This window comes from Vanellus vanellus, assembly GCF_965231255.1.
Source record: "Vanellus vanellus genome assembly, chromosome: 3".
NCBI lineage: Eukaryota > Metazoa > Chordata > Aves > Charadriiformes > Charadriidae > Vanellus > Vanellus vanellus.
The window spans coordinates 9,261,365-9,287,085 of NC_138907.1; the positions used below are offsets into that span (position 1 = coordinate 9,261,365).

At 42.5% G+C, this 25,721-nt stretch overlaps 1 protein-coding gene across 3 annotated transcripts in view; it reads left to right on the forward strand.

Annotated features, from left to right (window-relative positions):
• Positions 1-25,721, forward strand: part of MACROD2 (mono-ADP ribosylhydrolase 2) — an 891,867-nt gene that overhangs the window by 572,352 nt on the left and 293,794 nt on the right. For all 3 annotated transcript variants that reach the window (XM_082481410.1, XM_082481412.1, XM_082481411.1), the window contains exon 7: positions 24,695-24,725. In XM_082481410.1, the coding sequence (XP_082337536.1) occupies positions 24,695-24,725 (31 nt within the window). The remainder of the gene's footprint in view (positions 1-24,694; positions 24,726-25,721) is intronic.

The following is a 25,721-nucleotide window of genomic DNA, read 5'->3' on the forward strand; positions in this document are numbered from 1 at the left end:
CCCCCAATTAAATCGGCCCACGATGATGATTGCATTATTGGCCTGAATGAAGAAAACCCCTCTTCTAGCAGGTTGGTGAAGTAGCAGGAGTGATTTCTGTTGTCCTAGGTATGAACCAGATAAAAAAAACCTCACTAATTTTGGGCAGCAGTATACTGGCAAATGAAGTGGGAGCAAGCTTTGGCATAACCGTTGTCTTGCCAACACCCGAATGGCGCTGACACACTTGGTAGAAGAGAGGTAACTCGTGTAACTGTCTTTAGAGAAGGGATAACTTAGATTAAACTACCTAAAAATAGCTCCTAGAGTAACCTACAAAAATAGGTTAATTAAATAGTGAGTGGGTATTGGGAGAACAGACAGGGACTAATGTGATCATTAAGTTGACTCTATGCTAAATTTATTCGGTAGCGGAATTCATTTTTTTCCCCAAGGTTAAAAAATGATAATTCAGGAGTGCAGAGAGCTGGAGGTCAGCTGATGCGAATCCCTGTCCCCTTCCACGCCGCAGCACAAAGTCTTTTGCGATGGTAACTGTGTCTATATATATTTTTAATAATAGTGCATTGTACGATTATAACTGTAGGAGTTTCTGAGCACTATTGTAATTTTAAGAATGGATATATCTGTTCTTAGATGGGAAGTTATGTCATAGGACAGATCACAAAGATGGGGCTGGTGAAGCCTGCTGTGTCTGTAACTCAAAACGACAGGAAAACACTTTGGGAGGGATGTCAACAATTTGGAGTTATTCCCATTTTACCCTATTCGTTGTTAGTTTTTCCTGAGGTATTTTGCTTTTAATGGTTGGAGCCTGGAGGATGTTGATGGATACGAAGCCTGTAAACTTCAGCTGCTGGTATAAGATTAGGGATTTTTATGCCCGTCGCTTTGTTTGAACCCCTGAGCAGCAGATCATGTGAGGGGAGTGCGGTGATGTCAGGCTTAGGCAGCCCAGCCTGGCTGAGCTCAAAGGAAAGAGGAGAACAGCAGGAGATAAACAATCATTTTGCCAATTTTTTATTTTTTATTTTTTTTTCCCTCAGCTCGTTTTTATTGAAGTCTTCTGGTGCTTTTGCTGTGATCCAGTCAGCAGCACGGCAGCTTCGGCTTTGTGTATATCAACTAGTTGTGGTGCACCTACCCTGCAAGGGAAATGCTTGGCGATGATACAGTTGTGTATTGTTCCCACATCTAAAATTGAAGAGCTGTTGTAAGAAAGCTCTCTTCCTCGTCTTTCAACTGGCCATAACTCCCGCAAGGAGGAGCAACTGGAGTTAGGTGACTCTGGAGCACTGGTGATACTCGGTGGTGTAGTTTGGGACCCCGCAGAGCCTGGGAGAATTGCTTAATGCCTCCCAAAGGCAGGGGGAAAGCTTTATAGCATGGGGCTTCACAACCGGAGATGTTGCTGGTGGGTTCAATCCTGCAGAGATTATGTTCTCCTGAAACCTTGTTTTTCCTTTACTTAATACTGTTAAAAACGGAGAAGTGTTATTTGCAAATGCAGTTGGTGACTGTACTGGTGATGGACTTGGACGTGCTTGGTGAGGAGAGCTGGGGAGAAAAAACTTGGAGGTGTGACCAAAAGTGGAAATAGGCAGATGGGACTTCTTGGCCGTAGGGCTTATCAGAGCGGCATTGAGGTTCTGCCGGGAATATCTCGTAGTCATGTCTCCGGCAGAAACCATCATGCTCCATCGCTGTGTCACCTTTTAGTCCTTGGCCTGTGACTCCGGCTGTTTCTGTAGGACAGGAGCCCCCATCTGCTATGGGGTGCGAGCCGGTCCCCGGCTCAGCCTTCCAGCCTGGCACAGGAACTGCCCAGCTGAGAAGTTGCCTGCGGCTGTTAATTTCTGCTTTGTTAGGGAAACAGGATTTTAATGCGTGGAGTGTTTTTTGTAAGCTAACAAGATTATGCTAACGACGTACCTGATTCGCGTTGCTGATTTATGACCTCATGAAAATGACTCTGCGAAGCCCCCAGCCTTGGGCCGATCTGAGGGCAGGCTGCTGAGGGCAAAGGCTCCCTGAAATAGCTGCTCGTCTCAATAGTTTTAAAATAACTAAGCTCAGAAAACTTTCATAGGTGGAGCACGCAAGGCAGAGTACAGCTAGCATGGGAAACTTCCAAAAGAGTATTAGAGGGCTTTTCCAGAAAGAAACAGTGAAGGAGAAAAACTACAGGCATTGGTTTGAGTCAACGTAATCAGCTGTGGTAATCAGACCCCAGTTGGATGAGGGCTGGGTGGGTTTTTTTTATCTGTCTCCAACCAAAGATTGCTAATACAGCAAGATGTCACTGCTTCAAGGATGCAAATAGAAATGAAATATTTAATAAAGATCAGGGCAGCATAAACTAAAAGCAACTTAATTTTGCACTCGGGAGCGTACCAAAATACAAATTACTCCTAAAGCGTCTTGCCTCTGTATTCTGCCAACAGGTGAGAAGACTTCTTCTTTTTTTTTTTTATCTTTTTGTAAATATTTGGATGCTTTCTCTGATGGCCTGGAACTAGACATGGTCTGACCAAAAGCGGTTGCGATGGTGAGGGCTGCTTGTCTTACGCTCTTCAATATAGAAGGCAGATAACGTGGCTACTGTCACTGAGCAGCTGATGGACGTTAAGTTTTATTATTGAAGAAATCAGAAGGTTGTAGAGCTTCATAGATCTGATAAGCGGATTTACTGGTGTTTGAAATCACCAGAAGTACCAGAATTCCAGCTCATGCTGCGCAAGCTGACAAGCAATGGGAACTGGGAAACTGGAAGTGAGACTTCACTCCAGCAGGGAAGCAAATCCTTGAGGAGGTAACGTGGGTGAAGCACATGTGTGTGTGGAGCTGAAATCCTCCTTAAACTGTTAGAAACTATTGCTTTTAGGAGAAGGTTGAGCAGAGTGACTTTTCTTGTGCTTTTTCGTTTCTCAGATATTTGTCGGTTTCGTGAATTTACTTTTTCTCTGGAAATCGTATTCTTTTGAAAAACAGTTTAGGAGTAAACATCTCAAAATCGTAAAGAAACAGCGGGAAATGAGAAAACTGGCTGGTTTTAAGAGGCAGGCGTGTAAGGTACGCTGAGTGAGCAGAGCTGCGAGCCCGAGCAGCGCTTGCTGTTGTCGGAAGGCTGCCGGCAGCCCGAGCGTCTCGGCCAGGTTTGGCCAGCCGGGCAGCGTCGGCTCAGTGCTCAGACCGTGAGTCTGCAACCAAAACCTGGGGCTCGGCAAGAAGCGCGTTTCCTCCGCGTCGCCGCTGTTAGTACCCAAGCGCAGATTTCATTTCCTCACTGCTGGGAGCGGAGGAGTTGGCCGGAGCAGCGATGGCGCGGTAGGGTCGTGCGACACGCCGCAGGGTTGCTTTCTAGGTCAGCCAAAACGGAGGGACAGGTGTGCGCTCTTCCCAAAATTTCTTCTTCTGATCTAGCTCTAAAAGGCTGGGTGTCGGGAGAGCTCATCGGTGATCAAAAGAAATGCAGATTTCTCCCCAGCAGTAACAAATCACTATTTTATTATTATTTTTTTTTATAAAAAAAAGAGATGAGTCAGGCAGCTGTATGTCTAACTCTGATACTGATTTTTTTTTTTTTTTTTTTTCCCACGTGCGAATACCCCACACCAGGAAATCAAGTTGTTCCTCTTTCAACTGTGGTTTGATGATACAGTAAATCTGTTTGGGGGCTCTCACTGCTGCGGTAAGGCTGCCACGGCCATGTGTTGAACAACACTGTTCTGGCATAAAATCACTATGCTGGCTTAAGTTTGAAAACCTAGTCGTATTAGGTGTTACCTCTCTGCACCTCACTAATTTTATACTGGATTAGAGTCTTTCTGCTAGAGTACAGCCAGCCTAAAGCCAACAAAAACTTTGCATATGGCGTTCTGGCTCCTTCATCTGAAATGCAGTCACGAGTCCATCTGAATCCCAGTCCAGTTCATACCACTGATGGATTCAGACATTGACAAAGCCTTTCTACTGAATGTTGTGTGGTGGCACACGTGGTTAGGAGACTCAGGAAGGCCTGAATTTGGGGCAAGACATTTAAAGATGCTTTAGAAGGTGCTTAAAATAACCTAGTTCGTGCTGGTGACTTGAATTGCGTTTTCATGAACTGAATGAGTTAGGGCTCAGTGGAAAGAAATGCAGTAATCATTAAATTGAAAAAAAAAATAAAAAATCTAGGGAAGAGTAAATGAGTGAAAAACTGTATGAACTATCTTAATTCTAGAGGTTTTTTTGATTGTTTTTTTTAATGTCTGCGTTGGCAGCCCTAAAGATTTTTAAACCTATCTTTATATGCAGAGTTTTATTACAGTCGTTCTCAGGAGCTAAACGGTCTAATTGGTAGCTCAGAGCGCTTATCTTCCTAAAAATGTACGTGAGATAGAGATGGCTGAATAAAAATCGTTTTGTGTGCTGAAGGAAATGCTTTGCAAGCTTCAAATACATTCGTGTTCGGTAACAGTCTCTCAGACACTTGTTTCCCCCTCTATCTTTAATGTCATGGCATGCTCTATAGCAAAGCCTGTTTATATGTAAATAGTTCCTTGATGGAGAAATTGGCTTAGTCAAGAAAATACGCAGCAGCCTTCCCGGCGCTTGCAGATTTCACAGGGCCAATAAAATCTCTTATCGTGATACGCTGCAGATAGGGAAATTTGAGTGGCATATTTGTAATATTTAAATCCTTGGAAATATTGACCTCCCCACCCCCCCCACCCCCTTTCAATAAGGGACCGCTCGAGACAGCGGCTCACTGGGAAATAGTTCCTAGATTAGGGTAGGTTCAGCTAAGCCTATTGTTGCAGTTCTGGTAGCACCCAGAATATGTTCTTCTCAAAATGTGTGAGATAACGACCTGATCAAGGCCTACGTCTTGGGTCAGGTTCAGATTTTTATGGATCTGTGTTGAAATGAGGTATGTGATGTCTGTATTTGAGGCGTCTCAGCTGGAATGACTTTAGGCGACGGCTTTTGTGTGCTTTTTTTCTGTAGGGCTTCCAAACGTCCGACAAGTTTGGTGGGTTTATTATGCCATTGTGGTTTACCAAAATGTAACTTGGCTGTCCTTAAATTCTGCTTGGATATAGGACAGTGCTTGCGTGAAGCTGGATTTCACTTGGTATGCATAATCCGCGTTCCACTTTGTTTCTTCCTCAGTTATTGTCTGTCGGCAAAGAAGTGAATATACTGGCGAGATTGAAAATCGTATTTTCTGTGGCTAAACTACCTCTGTGTATTCAATAAATGTGAAATGAACATGGTAGCAGCACAAAGGCAGCTAAAGTAAAATGTTTCACAGAAACGTGATGCACGGCGTAGGCGCAGCCATTGCCAGTCCCACGTGTGACAGGATTGACTTCGTCTCCGCAGCAGGAATATTTACGGAGAAGAGTGTGTGCTGCTATTATTTTTATTTGAGCAGATCACTATTTCTACCATGTAAAAGTGAATATTGCGAAACTTGAGCGCTTAAGGCTTCAACGCAGCAGGCTCAATGTGAGGAGAGGCGAGTACCGGGAATGCCGCCCTTCTGCGTCCCAGTCATTCTGGTGCTGATCCTGCAGCCTCTTCCATTTTGGCAAAGCTCCAGGATCCCTCTCCGAGTGTCGTACTGCCTTCCAGCACTGGACTCTGAGCACAGTCTGTGTAAAATATACTGCCAATAGCAGATCCCTATTACGTATGGATCCTTTCCCTTCCTGACTTACGCAATAAGAGGTTGTTGGGGTCTTTTTTTTGTTGTTGGTTTGGTTTTTTTTTTTAGGGCAAAGAGTTGATTTATTCTAGTTAATGATGACAAAACTTGATCAGTTTATGCTCTGTTTTTTATAGTAATTCATAGCCCTGACTCAAGATTTACACTGCTGTATATGGATTTTATGGCAAAGCGTGGCGTCTAGGTTGTGGTGAAAGGTATTGTCTATCAGGTTTTTGAGTGGATTCAATTTTATTTATTTAAAAGTTTCCTTGTGCATTTAAGTAATTAGAAACAGAGTAGGTATATGTTGTCCTTTTTTTGGCTTAAAATACAAAAGAACGGACCTTCCTGCCCTTCAAGAAGAGGGGTAAATTATTTTGCAGTAGAAAAACATTGAAGTTGTGCTGTAACTTGAATTATTCATTGGCAGTAAAATTTAGAGATGATACTGAGGAAAAAAAAAAATAATTTCAGCTTTGTATACAACCATCTACTAAATCTGTGCTAATGTATATCATCTGTCTTTTGGGGGAGGAGTTACTTTATAACAGTAAGGAAAAATAGCAAAAGTATTGATTTTTGGCCGTTGCTTTTTAGATTTAATTCACTTCTGGAGAATTAACTTAAAATGATCAGGAGAAGCTATTAATTACCTTAGTAAGAGCTTGTGTTAGTTTTTTCAGGGAAATTGGTGACACAGCAAACGCCCACGTCTTTAGAGGTGGTTTATAACTGCACAAGAGAGTTTGCACCGCTGGGTAAGTTTGAGCGGCTGTCACATTTGGAGGGCTGTGGGGAGCACTGGGCAGGTCCACGGGTGCCGCAGGCTCGGTTTTGAAGGTAGTTTTTAAAAGAAAGAAAGAATAAAAAAGCCCAAAGAGCAACTTCCAACAACTTCAAGAAAGCAAGGACTACCTCTGTGGACCGATCCATAAGTGTTTAGGCAGGAGCAGGCTTTGATGCTCAATCTTTCTATAACCAACATGTGGAGAAAAACATACCAAACACTCTAGCAAGTTCAAACTGTTCTGGAATAACCGTGATTGTAAAGAATTTCGACAACTTCAGTTGCCTAATGCAATAGTTCAGCGGGATTTATGTATTACCGGGAGTGAGGTGGTCAAAACGTAACTCGGCACATTCAGTATGACTTGTCCGTTCTTAAAAATATCAAAATACTCTGGGTCGCAGAATGTCATGATAATTAATGATGTTTTGAGAATGTAAACGTTTATGATAGTTAAAAAAGGAAATTATGTGGCTTATTCTGAAGTCTGCACAAGGAAAAAGTGAAACTTGAAACAAGTCATCTTTTACCTTATACACTTCAAATTATACTGCTTTCTGGGAATTTCCTATAAAGCTTTGAGTTGGGGATGGACCCTTTTCCCCCTCCTCCCCTTATTTGTCCCCACAGCTATATGTAGCAAGGCAAATTATTTTGCAGGAGGGGCACACTAGTATTTTATGAGCTACTTTGCTACTTGTTTGTTCTTGGAGTTTTTGCATTAAAATACTGATAGATTTATGTTGTCTGCGGTTGCAACCAAATGATCTCGGAATCTCTTTGATCTGTCAAGTGTTCTTAAAGTAAGACTAGTATCCTCATTGTCTTTCCCCCTCTACCCTCCGTCATCCCACAATTTTCCTTAATTGGGCATAATATTACAATTCCCAGACACGGCTTTCCTGTAAATGGCAATCTGTTACAGGTGTCCTGTAACCCACCCTTCACTATCCTGAACGATGATGCGGCCACATCCCGGAAACTCTGGAGGCTTGGGACCCCATGAAGGAGTATTGCAGCTGCAGGGATGGACATAGGAGAAGGGGCTACAATTTGCCAAATCGTATATGATTTTTGTGAGTCGCATTATGGAGTTGGCTGCTTTCTGTTCCATACCCTAGTGCTAGACTTATGGCTATACTTGTTCTAATACAGTAAAACATATTAGTGTTGATGTTAATTATGGGTGAAGTGGCAGCCAAAATCCTGAATTATATTAAAGTGGGTTTAGCTTAATCTGTATATTTTAATGTTCTGCTTTTTAGTCCATAAAGAATTTATGAGTTGTCTTTACTGACCCCAGCAGCTGAAGAGAACAAATCAGTCACAGCTGATGCCTTTTTATTGCTGGTGGATTTAAGAGTGCTGTTTAAAGAGCAGGAGCCCACTGAAGAGGTAGCGTTAGCTGTCATGATTTGAAATAGGCTCAGCGTAACACCACGTTACATTTTGTTAAGGTTTTTAGAAACTGATGCAAAAGGAAAAGGTTTTAAGGAATAATTTGAAGGAGAGAAATGGGACAGCTTTGTGCCTCGCTTGTGGTCCTTTTTTGGTAGTCAGCTGAATTACCCCAAATATACTCCACGTACAGCTTAAAACACAGTATTTTGATATAGCACTAATCAGCGTGCCACTGTTTTTCTTAGTAGTGCTTGCTGTCATAACATTTATAAAATAAAGTATTTTCTACTTAAGAAGAAAAGCTAAAGACCTTTACCAGTGCTCTCCATCCTGTGGCTACAGGAAGGAGCGAGCTGCAGGCTCTGGGCTCCGGGTGCCAGGGAAGGCAATGACTGATGCTGCTTGCGGTGTGTGGACTAACGAAGGTCAGGGACCACTGCTCAATAACATGTAGTGTTCAAGCTGTTGCTCTCATTTATTATTAGAACAGGTCAAAACTTGACTGAAATATTACGCGTATTGGCTTCCCTCTTTTCTGTTCACTTCCAGTTGTACTTAGTATTGCTATTTTTGCCCAACTCTGCGTCCTGGGCAGTGTGTGCCTCCCTTCACCGAGCTACGGATGGAAGTCTCGAGTGTCTGTCTGGCAGCCCCAGAGATAGGCTCCTGCTTTATTTTTGGCACTATCTAGACTAGGAGGAAGGCTTGTGCTAGCAGTGAAAGCCTCCCTTTTGTTGCCAGGTATCGTCGAGCAAATAAACAGTGTTGTTTATTGACAGGAGACGCAAATTTTCATGAGATGGGGAAGCTGATAGCCTTTGGAAGTTATGGATTAGAAATCAATTAGCAGAAGAGAAATGAATAGAAAGAATAAAAAAGGCCATTCTCCTGATGAAAGAGGTTAACAGTAGTATTAGGGGGGAGCAGTGGCGGGACCAGTTTTGCTCCATATATTTAACAGCGTTTCCAGCAGTGCAGTAAAGAGGGCTGTAATTTGCTGATGACTCAGAATGACTGACATTATATATAAACTTCAAAGACTTTAGATAAAAATTGCAGAATTCCCAATGGAATCATGTAAACGACTAAAACATGTATGGGTTCTTAATTAGTTCTAACTCCTTCGGGGGGGAAAAAATTTCTGAAAGTGATTTCGGATGACTTCTTGAAAAGAGTGCTGGCCGGAAAGGCAAATAAAATGCTCAGCTCTTAAGATGGCATGGCTAGGGATGGTGTGGTTTTTTGGGGGGCGGTGTGTAATGTGAATGCTGCTATCGGGTGGAACACTGAGTTACCAAACACCGATATAGCAGAAGTAGTAAAGATCCGTCAAACATTTAAAGTATTATGACAATCGGTGTATTCAGTATGTTCATGAAAGGAGAGTCTCAACCGTGCCTCTTCCTCATGTTTATTTTGTCATAAAGCAAGAGGGCTATAATAGCAATGTAAAACGATGTAGTATTTTACTTTTCTGATTCAGAGAGCTGTTCGCTGTGCAGGAACGTAGCCCTTCCTAAAGCCTCCCACAGCAGCCCATTGGGAAGAAGCAATGAAAGCCAGAGACAGAAGACTTCACAGGGGAAGGGAAAAAGCTTCCTGGTGGCTGGAGGCAAATCCAGCAAGGATATGGATTTGCAAAGTAGTCCCTTCTACGATTAGCACTTAGCGTGATACCCGTTCCTTGCTTACGCCATGGGGAAGCAAGAGCACGTTGCACAGCAAACTCCTGTGCCTGTCACCTTCTTTCCAGGTGAGGGCTGCTCTAAAGGACATCCATGGCAGAAAATGGGATGAAAGACTTGCTCTCCAGAACCCTGTGTCTCGGGCAGGGCGGAGGAGGCTCGTGGGCTGCTTCTGTGTGATGGAGATGTTCCTTCTCCTTGCGAAAAGGTGTTGCAATGGTCCTGTGCCTTTTGTATAGGTCCTTTTTAGGCTGTTTCTGGTTCTGACCTTTGCTGACTCTGTGAAGGCTTGGTAAAAGGACGAGGAGACGTTCACTGAGCAGGAAGAGTCTCGTGTCACTGGAGAGGGAGGGTGCGATGAGTGCTAGCTGGTGTCCGTCTGATGTGTGCCGTTCTCCTCGACCGTCGGTGGCGTGCCGACGGCTCCGTGAGCTGCTTACGCCTGAGCCAGCAGTTGGCTCAATGATCCGTGTCTGCTGTTTGCTGCTTGAGTGGCTCTCCTACTTGGCAATTATTGTTGTTCTGATGCGATTTGTTATTTTTGCAGATTTTTAGGCTACAAAAACCCCTCCCCTTGCCAGTCTGTTCATAATGTTCTCCATAGTAATGCAGAGAGTTTGTTGAGGAGTGGATGAACAGCCACACTGGGTCAGACCAAACGCCTGTCTCATTCGGTGTCCGGCCTTCGCCATGCCCAAGAGCCGATGCTCAGCGAGGAGTGTAAGGACAGGGCAAGCGTGTAATGGCAGTTGTCAGAACGCTTTCCTAGCCCTGGCTTTTCATCGCTCAGGGACTTTATGGTCCACAAATTTTATCTTCATGCTTTAAATCCCTCGTTGGCTTTTTCTTAGGTGAATTTGTAATATTGATTTTCAGCTCCCGTAAACTTTTCTCTTTTGTGTGGCATTCGCTCTTCTTTATGTGAAGAAGCATCTCCTTTTGTTTGTTTTGAACTTGCAACGCGCTGCTTTCATTTGATACCCCCTATTTTTTTTGTTCACCTGTACGTTTGATTTGAAGGAACCTTAGTTCTTATTGTTGTAACGTAATGTGCTGTCACGGTGTGCCACGCTATAATAACAGTTTTATTGTGTTGGTTATTTCATTGTAGGCTTTTGCGGATGTGTAAAGGGGACAATGCATAAACTTTAGCTGAAGTGGTTTTTTGTTCATTTTTTTTTTTTAACTTCAGCTGTTTGGTTTTTTAAAATAGAATTAAGAGTCTTGATAATCTGTTAAGTTTAATGTAGTGTTACTTAGTGCTATATTGCAAATGATTTAACATTTTAATTCAAGTCTACGATGTGATTATTATCCAAATATATTTATAATCTCACAACTGGGTAAGTCTTGACTATACTAGTAATTTTGGAATATTACTCTATCCTTGACCTGATGGTTAATAATGTCAGCTTTTAGAGAAATAAGCACTTTGTGGATGTGTCTCCATCTACTGGAAAAATGCTCAAAAGGACCTACACATTTTGCCCATGTATAATCTCCTCTTTGCTAGCCAACGTGGCAGCAATTTAGAAAACATGGGTGGTAGGTCTGTCAGACGTGGGTGGCGGATGAATGAGTCCCAGGTGGGGAGAGGGACAGAAAGGGACAGAGAGACGCTCTTTCCAAAGTAAAACGTGCAGAAGGTCAGAGAAAGTGTGCCAATGCCTATGCGAACAAGAATAAAATCCCTTAACTAGTTAAAGGAACATTTAAAGGACTGGCAAAACAGATGGTGCCGAAGTTAAAACTGTACAGGAGCAACTTACCTTCTGCGGCAATTTCAGCAAGACAGTTATTTCCATGGTTGTTACTCTATCATTCAATCACAACATGCAATTACTATAGCAAACCTTCTGTCATATTGCACACGTTTTCACACTTGTCAGAGGAAAAGTCATAGATTAAACAATATGGTTTAAAGTACTGTTTAGTTATGAATTTCGTAACTGTATTTTAATGCAAGGCAGAAGTGTTCTGTTGAAGCAGCTCTCAAAAGAACAAGAACCAGGGGAATATGCTCAGGAAGAAAAACAAGTATTGTTGGCCGTACAGATCCCATTAGCACGAATGGAAATTTCTCTGTGTTAATGCCTTTGCATCAGTCTGAAAACACAAGCAATTAGAGCCCCGTTTTGGAGTCACCGCATGTGCAGGACTCTCGCCGAAATCAATGGGAGTTTGGAGAAAAGACAGAACTGGGGCCTCAATACTAACGTTTCCCTTTCTCTTTTACACTCTCCTTACCGGAGCCCATGGTACACAACCTTTCAGTTATTTCTCAATTCTCTTCAAAGTGTTTGAAAACAAGAAATTGAAAAACCTGTTTCTTTAACCTCTACTGTCCACAGATGCAGGTTCTTCATTTCGTTAATTTCATTCGTTTCCCTTACTGCTTTGGGATTTTATTTTTTTTTCTGTGTCTTGGTTGGGGGTTTTTCCCCTTCTGTGTGCTGTATTTGTTCTCCAGAACTGCTGTCTATTTGGCATACGTAGCTGTTTAGATGTATATACGCTGCTTTTGTTTCACGCTAAATGGTTTGCATGAATGATAAAGTATTAGTAATGCAAGTGGTTGTTCCTTGTAACGTTTCTTGAATAATAATGTGTCTCTGGTTTAGACCTTTTCATGTCTGTCTTTCCCTTAAGAAAAAAAAAATATTCAAAGCAACAGCACGAGGATCTCAATATGCTTTTTTTAAAAAATGAAAAGGGCATCTGGGGGCAACTCAAACAGAAAAGACAGGGAAATCAAAGCGATAGCTATATTTTTCTGTTCCGTTTTGATTACTCCGTACGGTCTTCTCCATTTGGGAAATACGTATTTTAAAAAAGAGAGAAATCTTTATGCCTTTTCTCTGGTTTTGCCGCTTCTACTATTTTAAAAATATACACAGCAGTTTTTTCCACAGAAAACATTTGAAAATACACAGAATTTGACAAGGCATTAAGTGTTACTTGAATCCAGTACAAAAATCTGTCTGGATCATTATATTAAAGAGGAAGACATAGAAAATTAAAGTCACGCTTCCATTTAAAATTGTTAACCTTGTATTTTTGCAGCATCACCTACTGAGAGAAAGAGTAAATGTCTGTAAAAGAATGAAAGCTGGAAGAACTTAAAAAATACGTATATTTTCCTCAGTGGTTTGGGGTTTTTTCCACTTATCCAATGTGTGTGATGGCCTTTCTTGCATTGACATTGAAGCTTTATTGAGACACATTTACTGATGCCAAGTGAGGCATTATGCAGATTCATTCAACTTGGTAGAAACACTGTTGGGGTTACTCAGAATGAGTGTCAGAACCTGCAAACCTGGATTGGCCTTTCTTCAGGACTCCTCATTTTGAGTGCCCTGCTGAACACATTGCTGCTGATTTATTTTTTTTTTTTTTTTTTTTTCCCCAAAACCTTCTTTCAGACAGTGTGTTGTCTTCCATTTTCTGAACCAACCCCACTGTACCAGAAATACGGCATCCAGAGTTGTTGACCTGTTTTTTTTGGCAGTACTGGTGCAGCTTAACTTGTTTGTGTCATTTGACAGCAGTTTGAAAGAGGAAAACCGGTAGAAATAGGATTTAGATTGCAGTTGGAAGTTGAGGTTTTCTTGCTGCCTGCAATGGCTCCAAATCAAGCCACAGATGGTGACGAGGTTCCTGTAGCTGCTGCCCTCGTTGCACAGGCGCTCCAGCAATGCTGAAAGTAAGGAAGGGCCTTAGGAAAAAAATCGTGAAGCGGATCTGAAAGCAGATGTGCCACAGCTGTAATGGAAGCGATAATGGAAGCAGTGAATTCAGAATGGGGCGGATGTGGGACAGAGTGGAAGGACGGAAAGGGAAAAGCTTGAGTGGGGTGACAGCAGAGAATAAATAGGGAGGGGAAAAATCCTGCTTTGAGGGGACTCCGGATAGCCATAGAAACACCTGTAGAGACTGTGCCTGGGAACAGTAGCAAGTAAGTTTAAAAACACAAATAACCTTCTTGGTCTTTAAAAAGCATCTCAAGTTGTTTTTATGGTGATTTATGTTACCAGACCTCCTCAACAGAATTACAGTCGCGTAATCCACAACTGCTGTTATTTATTCTGGATAAAGAAGGCAATTTGGACTGTGATCTCCCTTGACATTTCCCAAGGTCTGCTCCTGTCTCATACCTTTCATCATCATGTACTTCTTCAAGGCAATCGGCGCTTCTCTTGCCTCTCTCAAAAAGAAACATGCGTTTCAGTCGCTCACCCTGGACCAGAGTGACACAGACGTTACAGGTTAGGGGAGATCAATTGCGTAGCCCTGCTCCTCTTCACCTGGGAGGATCTTTGATGTGTTGACAAAGTTGAAATCCAAATAAGACATTAACCCACTGTATCGCAGTGGCTAAGGTGGCAAGAAGGGAAATAGAACAACGTCTTATTCAACAAGGCATCCACCCTTTTTTTTCATTTTACAATCTGTGTCAATGGCAGTTGGAACTATTAGACCTGCATTAAAATTACATATTACTTATATAAATGGGAGCTATAAATATCACAAATAGTAAAACTAAAATTGCACCGAGGTTCAGGAGACAGTATGTCTAAAACCTACAAAATTAAGGACATTTAGAGGAAAGCCTCAACCTCCATCTGCCCTTAATTTACCTCATTATTCTTGGTTGTCAGAGAATGATCTCAGTACTACGTTAATGTCATTTAATGGCTTTTTCTTGCGAGGTTGGCTCAGATCTGAATCAGACCACAGTAAAGGTGCAGCGGTGTTTCCTTGGGAATGTCGGTTTAGGTGAAGCAGTAAGGACAGGCTATAACAGAGTGTTAAGGATGAAGTAGTTATTGTCACTGCAGTCAGTAAATAATTCTGTCATTGAATATCTCCTTTTGAATGTTTTTCTATTAATATAGTCTTGGGGGTTCTTATTCCTTTTTCTTTTCATTTGAAATACTATAAATGTAAAGCTAGTATTGATCTGGAGATGTGGCACAATATTGATTTGGATCAGGGCCCTGCACACTAAATTTGAGCTCGTTGAGAATGTAGTAAGTGTAATGACCAGTACGCAGGAAATGCTAATGCTGCATTAAGTACGTCCTCTCCCACCAGCCTGCGTGGGCTCGGACCGGGCTTGCGACGTCTGTGTCTCCCGAGCACAATGTGTGTCTCGGCGTTTGCATCCCCTGACTCGGAAATCACCCTGGGCTACCACGAGCCTGTGCCGTGGCCAGCAGACCTGATTTTCACAGCTGTGCTCCTGGAAATGAGACCAGTACACAAGACTGAGGATGCTGTGTAGTTCTTAATTAGCCCTTTTGAGAAACAGCGCGTATTTGCTGGCCCGGAGGTGCCGGCTCAGTGCCGGCGTGTGTGTATTTCTGTCTGGGGCAGGATTGTGCCAGACAGACCTTTTCCTGGACTGTTTTAAGTCCTCCTTTGCCATCGTACCCGTGAGACTGACTACCATACGGGATGATCTCATGAAGCTGGAGAAGTCTGGCCCATCACTTTTCATTAGAAGTAATTTTGTATTGAATCAATGGAAAGAATATTCCTGTGGTTAGGGCTCAAGAGAAAGAGAGTTCCTGAATGTGCTTTCTGGCAAACACGTATGATTTCCTGTGCTCAGGGAGAGATTTGTTTCACCTAAATTTAGCTTAGGTATCTAGCTTCACTCTGTAGTCAGCGGTTCCCCGTGAGAGCCATTCATTTGACCTGAAAGAGCTGAATTACCCTCTTTATTAACTGTAGAGAGAACTTTAGACCAGAAGTCCAGCCTCAAAATGGCTTAAGTGAGATGCAGCTGGATCCTAGCTGTCCCCTTAGCGCTACACACGTAAGATGAGGTCAGTGGATCCTGCAGGATCTTGGGAGTAGAAACATGCCGGTGGGGGTGAGATGCCCCCAAACTGCAGTGAAGATGGCCTCTGAGGCTAAAGAACTGGAATTCCGTAGTACGACAGGGTTTTGTTTTTTTTGAAGTGAGTATGTTTAACCAGTATTATTAGTCTTCTGAAAATAGACATATATCTTTCATTTTAAAAAGTAATAAGGGCTGTATCTGTGTTGTTCTTGTGAAGGAAGCTGCATATTCAAGCTGCTCTTCACAAAATAATTAGACACTGATGGTTCAGGGACCCTAGAGGCAAACCTAGCAACTGCTCTGTGCTCTGCGGTGCCACGAGGCTGATGCAATATGGGGCGTGTAAGTGAATGTGTCTTTCTCTTAGAAAAAGGCAAAGGGATTTTTAATTTCTTGCTCTTCAGCATGAAGGAAACTTGTAATTGTTCTCTATTGGGGCTGAAAACGCATCACAGGTGTGGTTCAAAATCAGTTTGTCATTAATTTCAAACCTGTTTTGCCATGGGTTGGCACGGAAAGGGGGGGGGGGGGGGGAATAATTTAAATCTGTTCTAAGTTCTTATTTGGTGTTTTACTCTTTCCTCCTCATCATCTGTGTTTTTGCTGCTTTAATTGGTGTTTCAACTGCAATGGCTTCTGAACATGCTAGGCAGATGCTGTCTTATAAACCCAATTATTATGTTTCTGTCTATATAATTATTTTTTTTCTGTGTGAGAGGTGGACTGAAAACTGGCTGAGCTGCTAGGGTTAAAGGGTTGTGGTCAGTGGCACAAAGTCCAGCTGGAAGCCAGTCACTAGTAGTGGACCACAGAGGCTCATAGTGGGGCCAATACTATTAAAAGGTCTCCGTTAGTGACTTAGTTGATGGGGCAGAAAGCACCCCAGGGGGTTTTCAGACGATACAAAGCTGGGAGGAGTGGCTGAGACACCAGATGGTCGTGCTGCCTTTCAGAGGTGCCCCGACAGGTGGGAGAATTGGGCAAAAGGGACCTCATGAAGTTCAGCGGAGGGAAATGCAAAGTCCTGCCCCTGGCAAGGAATAGCCCCGTGCACTAGTATATGCTGGGGGGTGACCAGATGGAAAACAGCTCCGCAGAGGCTGTCCTGGGGGTCCCAGTGGGCAACAAGCTGACCACAAGCCAGCAGCGCATCCTTGAGGCAAAGAAAGCCACCATCCTCCTGGGCTGCGTTAGGAAGACTGTTGCCAGCAGGTCAAGGGAGGTGATCCTTCCCTTGTAGTGGGCAAGTCCAGAACTGAGTACAAGAGAGACATGGACATGCTGGAGGAACTCCAGTGAAGGTCCACAAAGATGGTTAAGGGCTTGGACTGTATTTCACAGAAGGAGGTGCTGAGGAGACTGTTCAGCCTGGAGAAGAAAGGGCTCGGTGGCAAGATGTTATCAATGTGTATCTGTGCCTGATGGGTGGGAGTTAAGAGAAGCACTTCTCAGTGGTGCCCCCTGAATGGAGAAGAGGCAATGGGTACAAACTGAAATACAGGGAATCCTATTCAAACATAAGAAATCACTTATTTACTTGGAGGTTGGTCAAACAGCAGAGTCAGTTGCCCACAGAGGTTGTGGAGTCTCCATCCTTGCAGGTACTCCAACCTGATGGGCCATGGTCCTGGGTGACCGGCTTTAGACGGCCCCGCTTTGAGCGGGTTGGGGTAGACAAGGCAGTCTCTAGAGGTGCTTTCCACCCTCAGCTAGTCTGCGGTTGCTTGAAACGTATGATTTAATTTCTGATGATTTCTAAATATAAATTGTTTATGACTCTTTAAAATGTGCAGCAAACTGCTAGTCCGTAGTTGCCCTATAAGCTTTTCATTCTAACTACAAATGTGCAAATAGTTTAGAAGAAAACCCAGCCAGCTCCCACCCCGTAACTGAGCTCGTACTTGAGGAAATCAAATAAATGATTTGACCAACTTTCAGTCCAGGTCTTTATTCAGGCAGTTAACTGAGCTATTACTTTAAGTTACTGAAAGATAATAAATTTGAAAACTCAAAAATTTTGTGAGATTCTTCAAGTAGTGAATCTTCTTCTGTTAATTCCATATTACAGTGCTCTACTATCTTGCGTAGTTCATTGTAGCAGCTGCTTTCCGTGTTTTCAAAAATCTATTTTAAATTCATATAAAGTTAGAATACACAGCTGCTAAAAATAATTTGTAAATCTTGGTAGTGATTCCTCAATATTTTTTTCCCCACAGTCTTATTGTTGAATGAATGTTCTTTGGTTAAAGTTTTTAATTATTTCAGTAAAAATTAAAGAAACTTCTCACACATTGTGTGAGAGGAGAGACACTAATTGACAATAAGAATATTGCCGCTTTTGTGGCAAACAGGTCACCAAAGGAAGAGCCTCCTCTGCAGCCCCTTGGTCTATTTAGTTTGGCTTATGGGAAATACTAAAGATGTTCTTTTGGCCCTTTTAACCTCTCAGGTGGCCTCTTTCAGTAACTGCCCTTTTGTATAAATAGACAGACTTAAAGAAAAACTGCAGTCTTTGAGGTAAATACTTATCTGGAGCAGTCTTTAAGTGTGACCCGCAGGGGAAACTTGTGGAGATCCTCCGCAAAACTGACACACAGTTGGTTTGGATTTCTGTGTTTTCTGAGTTATGATGAAGTTCTCTATGCACTTGTTGCAAATCATTTTTACTAAATAAGAGTCCTTCAATCGGTTTGCAGTAGCTTTGTGACAGGTCATCTCTCTAAATAAACATTTGCCACCCAGCTGTTAGGTTTTTATTTTAAATTTGATTACTGCCGTGTACCACTTTCTCAACCCATTGTCCTTTGTGCGATATTAACTTATATTTTGGTGACTGAAGGTGCATAGAAAAGCCTTGAGCCCACAATACAGAAAGGATGCTTCACATCGGGTCTGAACCAGAGCTTCAGCTGTAGTTGCCTGACCAGCGTTTTGTCAGCTATCAGCATCCTTTCAGAACTTGCATGTCGCTGGCATGTAAGCTTTTGGGCATGTAAAATAGCTGGATGCTTGTGCTTCTACAAGAAAATTCCCCTCGGCTTTTTTTGGCGGTTGCAGGCCCAGTGTTTCGGGCTGTGCTGATCAGCTGGGTGGTGCCGCTCACGCGAGGGAGCTCATACGAATGCCTGAAGGTTTGTGCGTGATCTGGTGTATTCCAGAGACTCATTTTTGAGGCAGTAATTACTTTGGTGTTCTTTAAAGACAGATTAATAAACATGCTAATGTGGTCTGTATTAAACATTCTCATATTCAGTTCTTCCATTTAATTTTTTTTCTCTTCGTTTTCAGTATAGGGAATTGCATTAGAGTTTTCTATTAACAAGTTTTCTTTGAACGGTAGTTACTTGCAAAATTTGTTGTCCGTTAAATTACAGTGCAGAATGATGACAAATACAGTATTTATGGCAGGAGATTGATGGGGAAATAACATAAGTTTTCATTTTATTTTTCTTCCAGATATTAGTATAAGGACTTTTAAAAGGCAACAGGATAGTATTACAGTTAGTAGTTTATTGAAATGATTTGGTTTATAAGTTTGATCTAGTAAAAGTAGCAAAACTTGACTCTGAATGTTTGATGTTAACGATATCTTAAATATGTATGTATGTACCCTGTTAATATTTTGTGCAGCTTAAGAGGTACAATAGGCCCTGAAGTTTATAGGTTTGTGCTTTTTGGAGTTAGGTGATTTTATAGAGTGCATTATTTTGAGAAGCATCTAAGGCACCCAATTTTTTTAGGAGCTTTGGCTGATCAATGGGAATATCAGTGTAGCCGATACTGAAATTTGTTGACGCACACTGAAAAGTGGTGCTATAAGTGGGTTCAGACCGTTTAGGCTCACAGAAATTAAATTACAGCAGACTAATGGTCATGGCAAGGTGAAAGGAGCAGTAATTTGCTGGTTCCCGTGGTGCTAACTCGCGCTGCTTGATGCTTGACTTGGGGATGGGTATTTAGTGCACTGATGTCCCTCTCACTGTTCTTGAGCTCTACAGATCATCCTCCTGTTGAACTGTGGGTGTCGATGGCGCTATTTGCGGTTGCGTGCCACAAGTCAGTGTCTGCACAAGGGAGATGGTTTAATATAAAGGGGGTATAGAGGTACTGGCTGTTGGTGCTGGACTGAAATGCTGTGGGGAGTGGGCCACAGCAGGTGAGTGGTGCTGTTGTGCACAGCCGGTGTTACATTTGTGTGCGCCAGCTGCCAGGGTGGGCACGGATGAGCTTTGAAGGGTTTCCAGTTTTGAATGTCTCTGCTTGTATGTTGAAAATAATGATTGCAATGGGTTTGGAGCACTTGCAACTGATGGTTAAGCATAATTTTCTGCCACTAAAAGAATTGAAAGGTTTTCTTGAAGCTCATCTAGGACCACGTGTTCTCTGCCACTTCATATTCCACCTTGACAAGCACAATTCATCTCAAAATATCAGCCGTACCTAGGGGGTGAGTAAGGACCACAAAATGCACATTGCCAGGCAAACAAGGGAAATGAAAAACACTTTATGTCAAACCATGCCAAGCGCTCTCCCGTCTTCCTGTTCCCTGGCTGAGGTCCTGTACATTCCCTACCATTGTAGTGTCTTGACCACGTGCTCCAAGTGATAAATGTACACCACTATATTCCCCATCACACCTCTTTACCACCCACTAGACTCAAATCATAAAATCTTATTATGAAAACAAATTATTCATTATTCATACAATTGATACCATTCAAATTTAGTTTCCTTTGTGGTTTAGCTGAAACTTTGCTTTCACAGTGCTGTGCCGCAGTCCCGATAACAGCCCTTCATGATGCCATGACGTACGTGCCACAGCTTTTTGGTGTTGCATGCTAAAAGGTGTTCATAGCATGCTATCTAAACGTGTGGGTGGGTTTTTTTTTCTGGCAGAAAGCATACACTTTAGGCAATAAATACTTGGTTTTAAGTTGGACATCTCAAGTCATAGAGGTAGCAAAATGCCAAGGAAACCAACATTATTAAGCTGTGATGTTCTACAAAGTTATTACAAATATATTTATGTTACAGTGAACTTCTTGAAAACACCCATGGGAACTTAAGGTGTGAAAAGTCCAAAATTGTACTCTACGCTGCAGAGCTTATTCTAGCATAGGCAGCTTTACCTTGTAACCGCGTGCTTTACCTCTGCAAAGTCCCTCCGGCATTCACCCTTGGGAATCACAGCAGAGCGGTGTTGTCAGGGCTGCTCTTAAACAAGCAATTTTCTCTCTGCCCACTCACCTGCCACTTCAGTTCATGAGGCAATCACCAACTCGAAGACAAACAATCTGGCAAAGGTGCTCACTATACTACTTTTAAGACAAGGGTGCCTCCTGCACAGAGGAACTCACCTTACTGTAATATGTTGATCTAAACAAAGGAAGCTGAAAACCAAAAACTTGGGTCCAACTTTAAAAATTATAAACAGGCACCTATAACAGTACAGTTTGGCTGAGTTTTGGGTCAGCTCCTCTGAGCGGCAGGAGAGGGGCATTCTCCTCCTGTTGAAGCAAGGATTCAAGTTCCTGCATCTCTGACATGGAGAGTGTTTTGGCACTTAGGTTTTTGGAGCTTCGGATCTTTCTTTGGTCTGGGTGTTAGTGCTTTGGCAATTTCTTAATGCTGCTAAGGTGCTGTAGGGCTAGTCTTTCAAAGTGGAAGGCAAGTTAGTCATTTTCGGTCCATAAAAACCAGGCGAAGAGAAACAACTGCATATCATTTTCTTGGCCACTATGGAAAATACGGTTGCGCTGGTGCAGTGCTCAAAGCCAAGACCCGGGGCCAGTTCCCACATGCTGGGAAAGAAGAGGGAGAAGGTCAGAAAGAGGGGCTGTGAATGGCTAACTCCTAGCAACGTCAAGGGGATGAAGGCAGGCAGCTCAGGAGCTGCTACTTCAAATGTTAATAAAAACAAAGACCTCAAAAGTTCCTGAGTGCTTTGTGAAGATTCAGTCATGAAAGTTGCATGAAGGACTGGCTCTCAAACACAGGCATTAGTTTGATAGTCCGCTTTCATGAGGTGATGCAGTGAAATTAGAGAAAGCTCAATTTGTGTTCGATTTAATTTTTGTCTGCTGTATTATGTGCTGGAAGAAAAGTGCTTACCTTGGATGTGGCTTGGTTGTGGCAGAAATGACACTGGGATGCCGATGCAGAATGCCGAGCACTTAATTTGAAGAAAGTCCTTGCTCTGTGGAAGCAATTATTAGGAGTGCAGTAGGAGGCATCTGGTCATGTAGACATAGCAATTGTATTCATCTAATGTATAACAGTTAATACATCGCAGCTCAGTGTGAACTAGAACCCCTTGTCGTAGACAAGCCCTTAAGTATTTAAATACTCAGATCCCTCTTATTGAAATGTCTTAGAGTCCAACGTGGCCTCCACATGGTGACTATTGTAAATTTTCCTCATGAAACTGCATTACATCTCACCCTAATTAGCACTGCTGCTGTAGCCTTCGTAAAGAAACACCAGGTTAAAAAGTACCAGAGGCTGAGCGCCCACATCCTCTCCTACAGGAATTAAATCAATTTCAGTCTTACAGTATTCACACAGCTGATTTAATTTGGCATCTTTCTCTAGATGATGGCAGTAGAGTAGTAGGAAGCTCTTGCCATTATGACTTGTGTTTTGCTCCAGAGTTGTATCCATTTTGAGTGCTGTCAGGGTAGTATTTCTTATTAGCCCCGGAATAAAGCAACCACGCTATTTCAGTAGCAAAGAAATTAAAGGTTAGTCAATAAGTAGCAGTTACCGGCAACAAATTAAGATGAGAAACGTTTTATTGTGGAAATAGGAATGAATGTTTCCTACTGTGAAATTGAATTTTTTATTGAAATCAAATATATAATTAAGATATTATTATGCACAGAAAAGGTTAGAAACCTTAACATCTTTTGTCCATAAGCCAAACATTGTGGTATGTTGATATCCACGCTGTGAGTTCCCCATTACTGCTCTGCCAGTAATTTCAACCTGGCATCTAGACTAAATAGTCTCCCTAGGAGCCAAGAGGAAACACAGTTGATATGTGATCTCGGGCACGGGCCTTCCTTGAATGAATAAAAGCACTGTCACGTTTTACGAAATTACATCTGCTGGTTATAAGCTGCGATCATCTCTGAACGAAGGAGAGGGCAGAGCTCATCTAAGTTATGGCACAGACCAGTATTTGGAAGGAGCTTGATGGGATTTTACACACTCTCGTAGCTCCGTTGAGATATGTTTCAGGTGCGTGGCAGAAACTGGAAGCAAGGTAGTGATGACATGTCGACACAGTAATTTTAAAGTAGGTGCTAAGAAACAGCACAACATGCAGATTGCGAGCTAAAGCTTGCTAAACTGCCTCAGAGCAGTGTGTTCTGTGAATGGAAATGAACAAATGCGACAAGCGTCTGCAATGCTGAAAATGCAGTTGTCTAATCTTCTCTTCCCCAAGCAAAGCTGAGGAGGAGGATGCCCAGTCCCCCGGAGCCTGCAGGTTCCCTTCGGGCACTCGGCTCCAGTGCACTCAGTAAACACAGCTGAGCCGGTGTGTGCTGAGCCTGTCCCATAGTGCAGCGGCCGGTCTTGTCAATCCCAAGATCACCAAGAGCCTCCCCAAGCGGTGGTCCCCCAGGTGAGTGGCTTTGCCACCCCTGAGGGGATCTGAAGTCATTGTGGTGCTGGAGGATTGTTTCCTCTTGGCCAAAGTTGTGGGGCCGGTAAGAGAATGAGCCCAAATCCTCTCTTATTTGTTCCCTGTGGCCAATAGGAGTATCTAAAGTGCGTGCTGTTACTTGACTTGGGGGGGGGGGGGCGAAGTGGAAAACAAAACACTGGTTTGGAGCAATTACCTCTTAATATGTGAAACTTCAATAGTGGTGAATTCTGAAATCTCTTGCTAAACTGGACAAAATCATCCTTTATGCTTCTCTTATTGCTGGAGCATCTGTTGCCACCTCAGTCTGAGCTCTGTAACTGTGTGTTGGGGTTTTTTCTACTCCATTCCTCGTTTCCTTAAAGAGCTGGTTCGTTGATTTATTGGGTACAAACTACAAAGCTAAGTATTTTTCAGGATGTAAGTTGTAATGGTTGTGAGAAGGAATAAGACTGTAATTCTCCCCCACTTTATTTTACTTCAGTGTTTTCAGAGGGGAGGGGAGGATGTATTCTTTCCATTAGACCTCTCCTTTCTTAATCACCATTCCCTAATTAATTCCCTGGTTAAATATAAAGCAAGCATTAGCTTTGAATAATGTTTTCCTGTGTGATTAAGTAAAGAAGAATTCCTTTCTTTTGTATGATGACTCATCGCCAGGGGAGCTGGAGGGAGCCTGAGGGTGGATATTTGAAACTTTGGTCCCAGGTGCTCTTGTACCTTTGAGCTGTGTTCGCTGTCAGTCCGGAGGTGGGAGGCAAAGGTGATATCGCATATCAACTGCACACAAAGGAAATTGTCTCTCGTGAAACCACGTCTCTAGTACAGCTTTGGTTTCTCCTGGTGGAAAACTGACGCTGGCTCACAGAAATGCAAATCTCTAGACAACACGTACAGCTCGGAGAAATGCAAATTGTCGTTCTTGCTGGCACAGCATATATAACCATCTCTTGTTGCACAACACACTTTCTCTGGTGCCCAAGCTGACCCAAAAATGTTCCCTTTCTTTTCACGCAGCACTTTCTAGTTCCTCTCCCTGCACCAGTTTGCAAGCCTTTGGCTTGTACCAATACCGCTGTGTTGGGTCACACCGCAAACCACATGTGTGAAAGAACTGAGGTTAAAAATGAAAGGCTTGGAAACAAAAAAAGGAGGTTATAGTGAGTGAGGGCACGGCAAAGAGGCAGGGGAGGGCAGGGTTTAAGTTAGCCAAGCTTATTTTACTACTGAAGAAACATTGTCTCACTCTACCCAGAGAATATGACTCTTTTTTTTTTTTTTCCTACCGTACTAGTTTATGGCATTAATTTTTAGCTCATGGCATTAATTCTTAGCTCAAAAGGCAGTTTTAGTAATGATTCTGGGTTCAAACGTTGTTCATAGCTCAAGATGAGAAAAAGAATGTGGCTTTATTAACGTGGCAGCAAGGAAAACATATGGAATGTGTTTCATATAATGACGTGAAAATGCCTGTGAATTGAATGCCGTAACAGTGAAGGCTACAATGTGTAATCTCCGGGTGTTGAAATACAGGCATTTAAAAATACCCTTGATTTTGATAAAAAGTTCAGCAAACAGAAATCCCACTGATTTTTTTTTTTTTTTTTTCCTTTCTTTTGTTTTACAGGCATTTCCCTGTATTTCAACAGGAATTTATGGTAAGTAAGACCTTAGATGTCATTTGTTGCTAACTCAGTTTTTCCTATTATTACTATTTTAAACGGTGATATTTCATATCAGATGTCTCGTCAGTCGTTTCGGCTTGCAAATCTTTTCATACTGTGTTAAATAAGAGACCCAAAGCCTTTGACTGTGACTGGATACTGGCGTGCTGATAAGTGGAATACTGTTGTGCAGCCCTTAGCCCAACCCTTAGCCTGTGAGCCCAGGCCCACAACTGTGATTACACTTCTGCAGCTCCCGTAACTCTTAAAACACACTGCTGTGACTTCAACAGGGAAAAATAGGGATTTGGCGAAATTTTCCATCCAGAACGCAAGCAAGCAAGACTCCTCAATGCCCAAAGAGAAAGTATGTTTTCCTCAAGCAATCTTGCTAGAATAACATGAAATTGTCTTAGCTCCCTTGAGTTTTGCTTCCTCAATTTGAGTTTATTAATTTACATGCAAATTAATACCGCCTGAAGAACTGGAGGGAAAGGGTTATTGTAAAAGTTCGTCATTTGCTTTGTTGTAATCTTAAGGCAATTCATCACTAATAGTCAGATGCTTTCTGGTTGATACTGTGGAAGAAGTGGGCATGATATTTGAAGGAAGAAAAAGACAAGCTGTTCAATATTTAGGAAAAAATATGGAGACGTTTATGAGAGGACAAGCAAATTTTAAAACATACTTCATTTAAAAATAGCGTAGGCTGATTTTTCTTTCCTTTGAGTTCAATAAATGCATACGAATGGTGGTAGGTTGGATTACTTGTATAATTCAAGGGTTTTAGAGAAACAAGCTGTTTGGGGGTATTCAAGGCCAGGCTGGCTGTGGCCTTGGGCAACCTGGTCTAGTGGGAAATGTCCCTGCCTATGGCAGGGGGGTTGGAACTCGATCTTCAAGGTCCTTTCCAACTCTAAACCATTCTGTGATTCAATGATAAGCTAAGCAGCAATAACAAAAAAAATGGAGTCATCACATACCGTCATA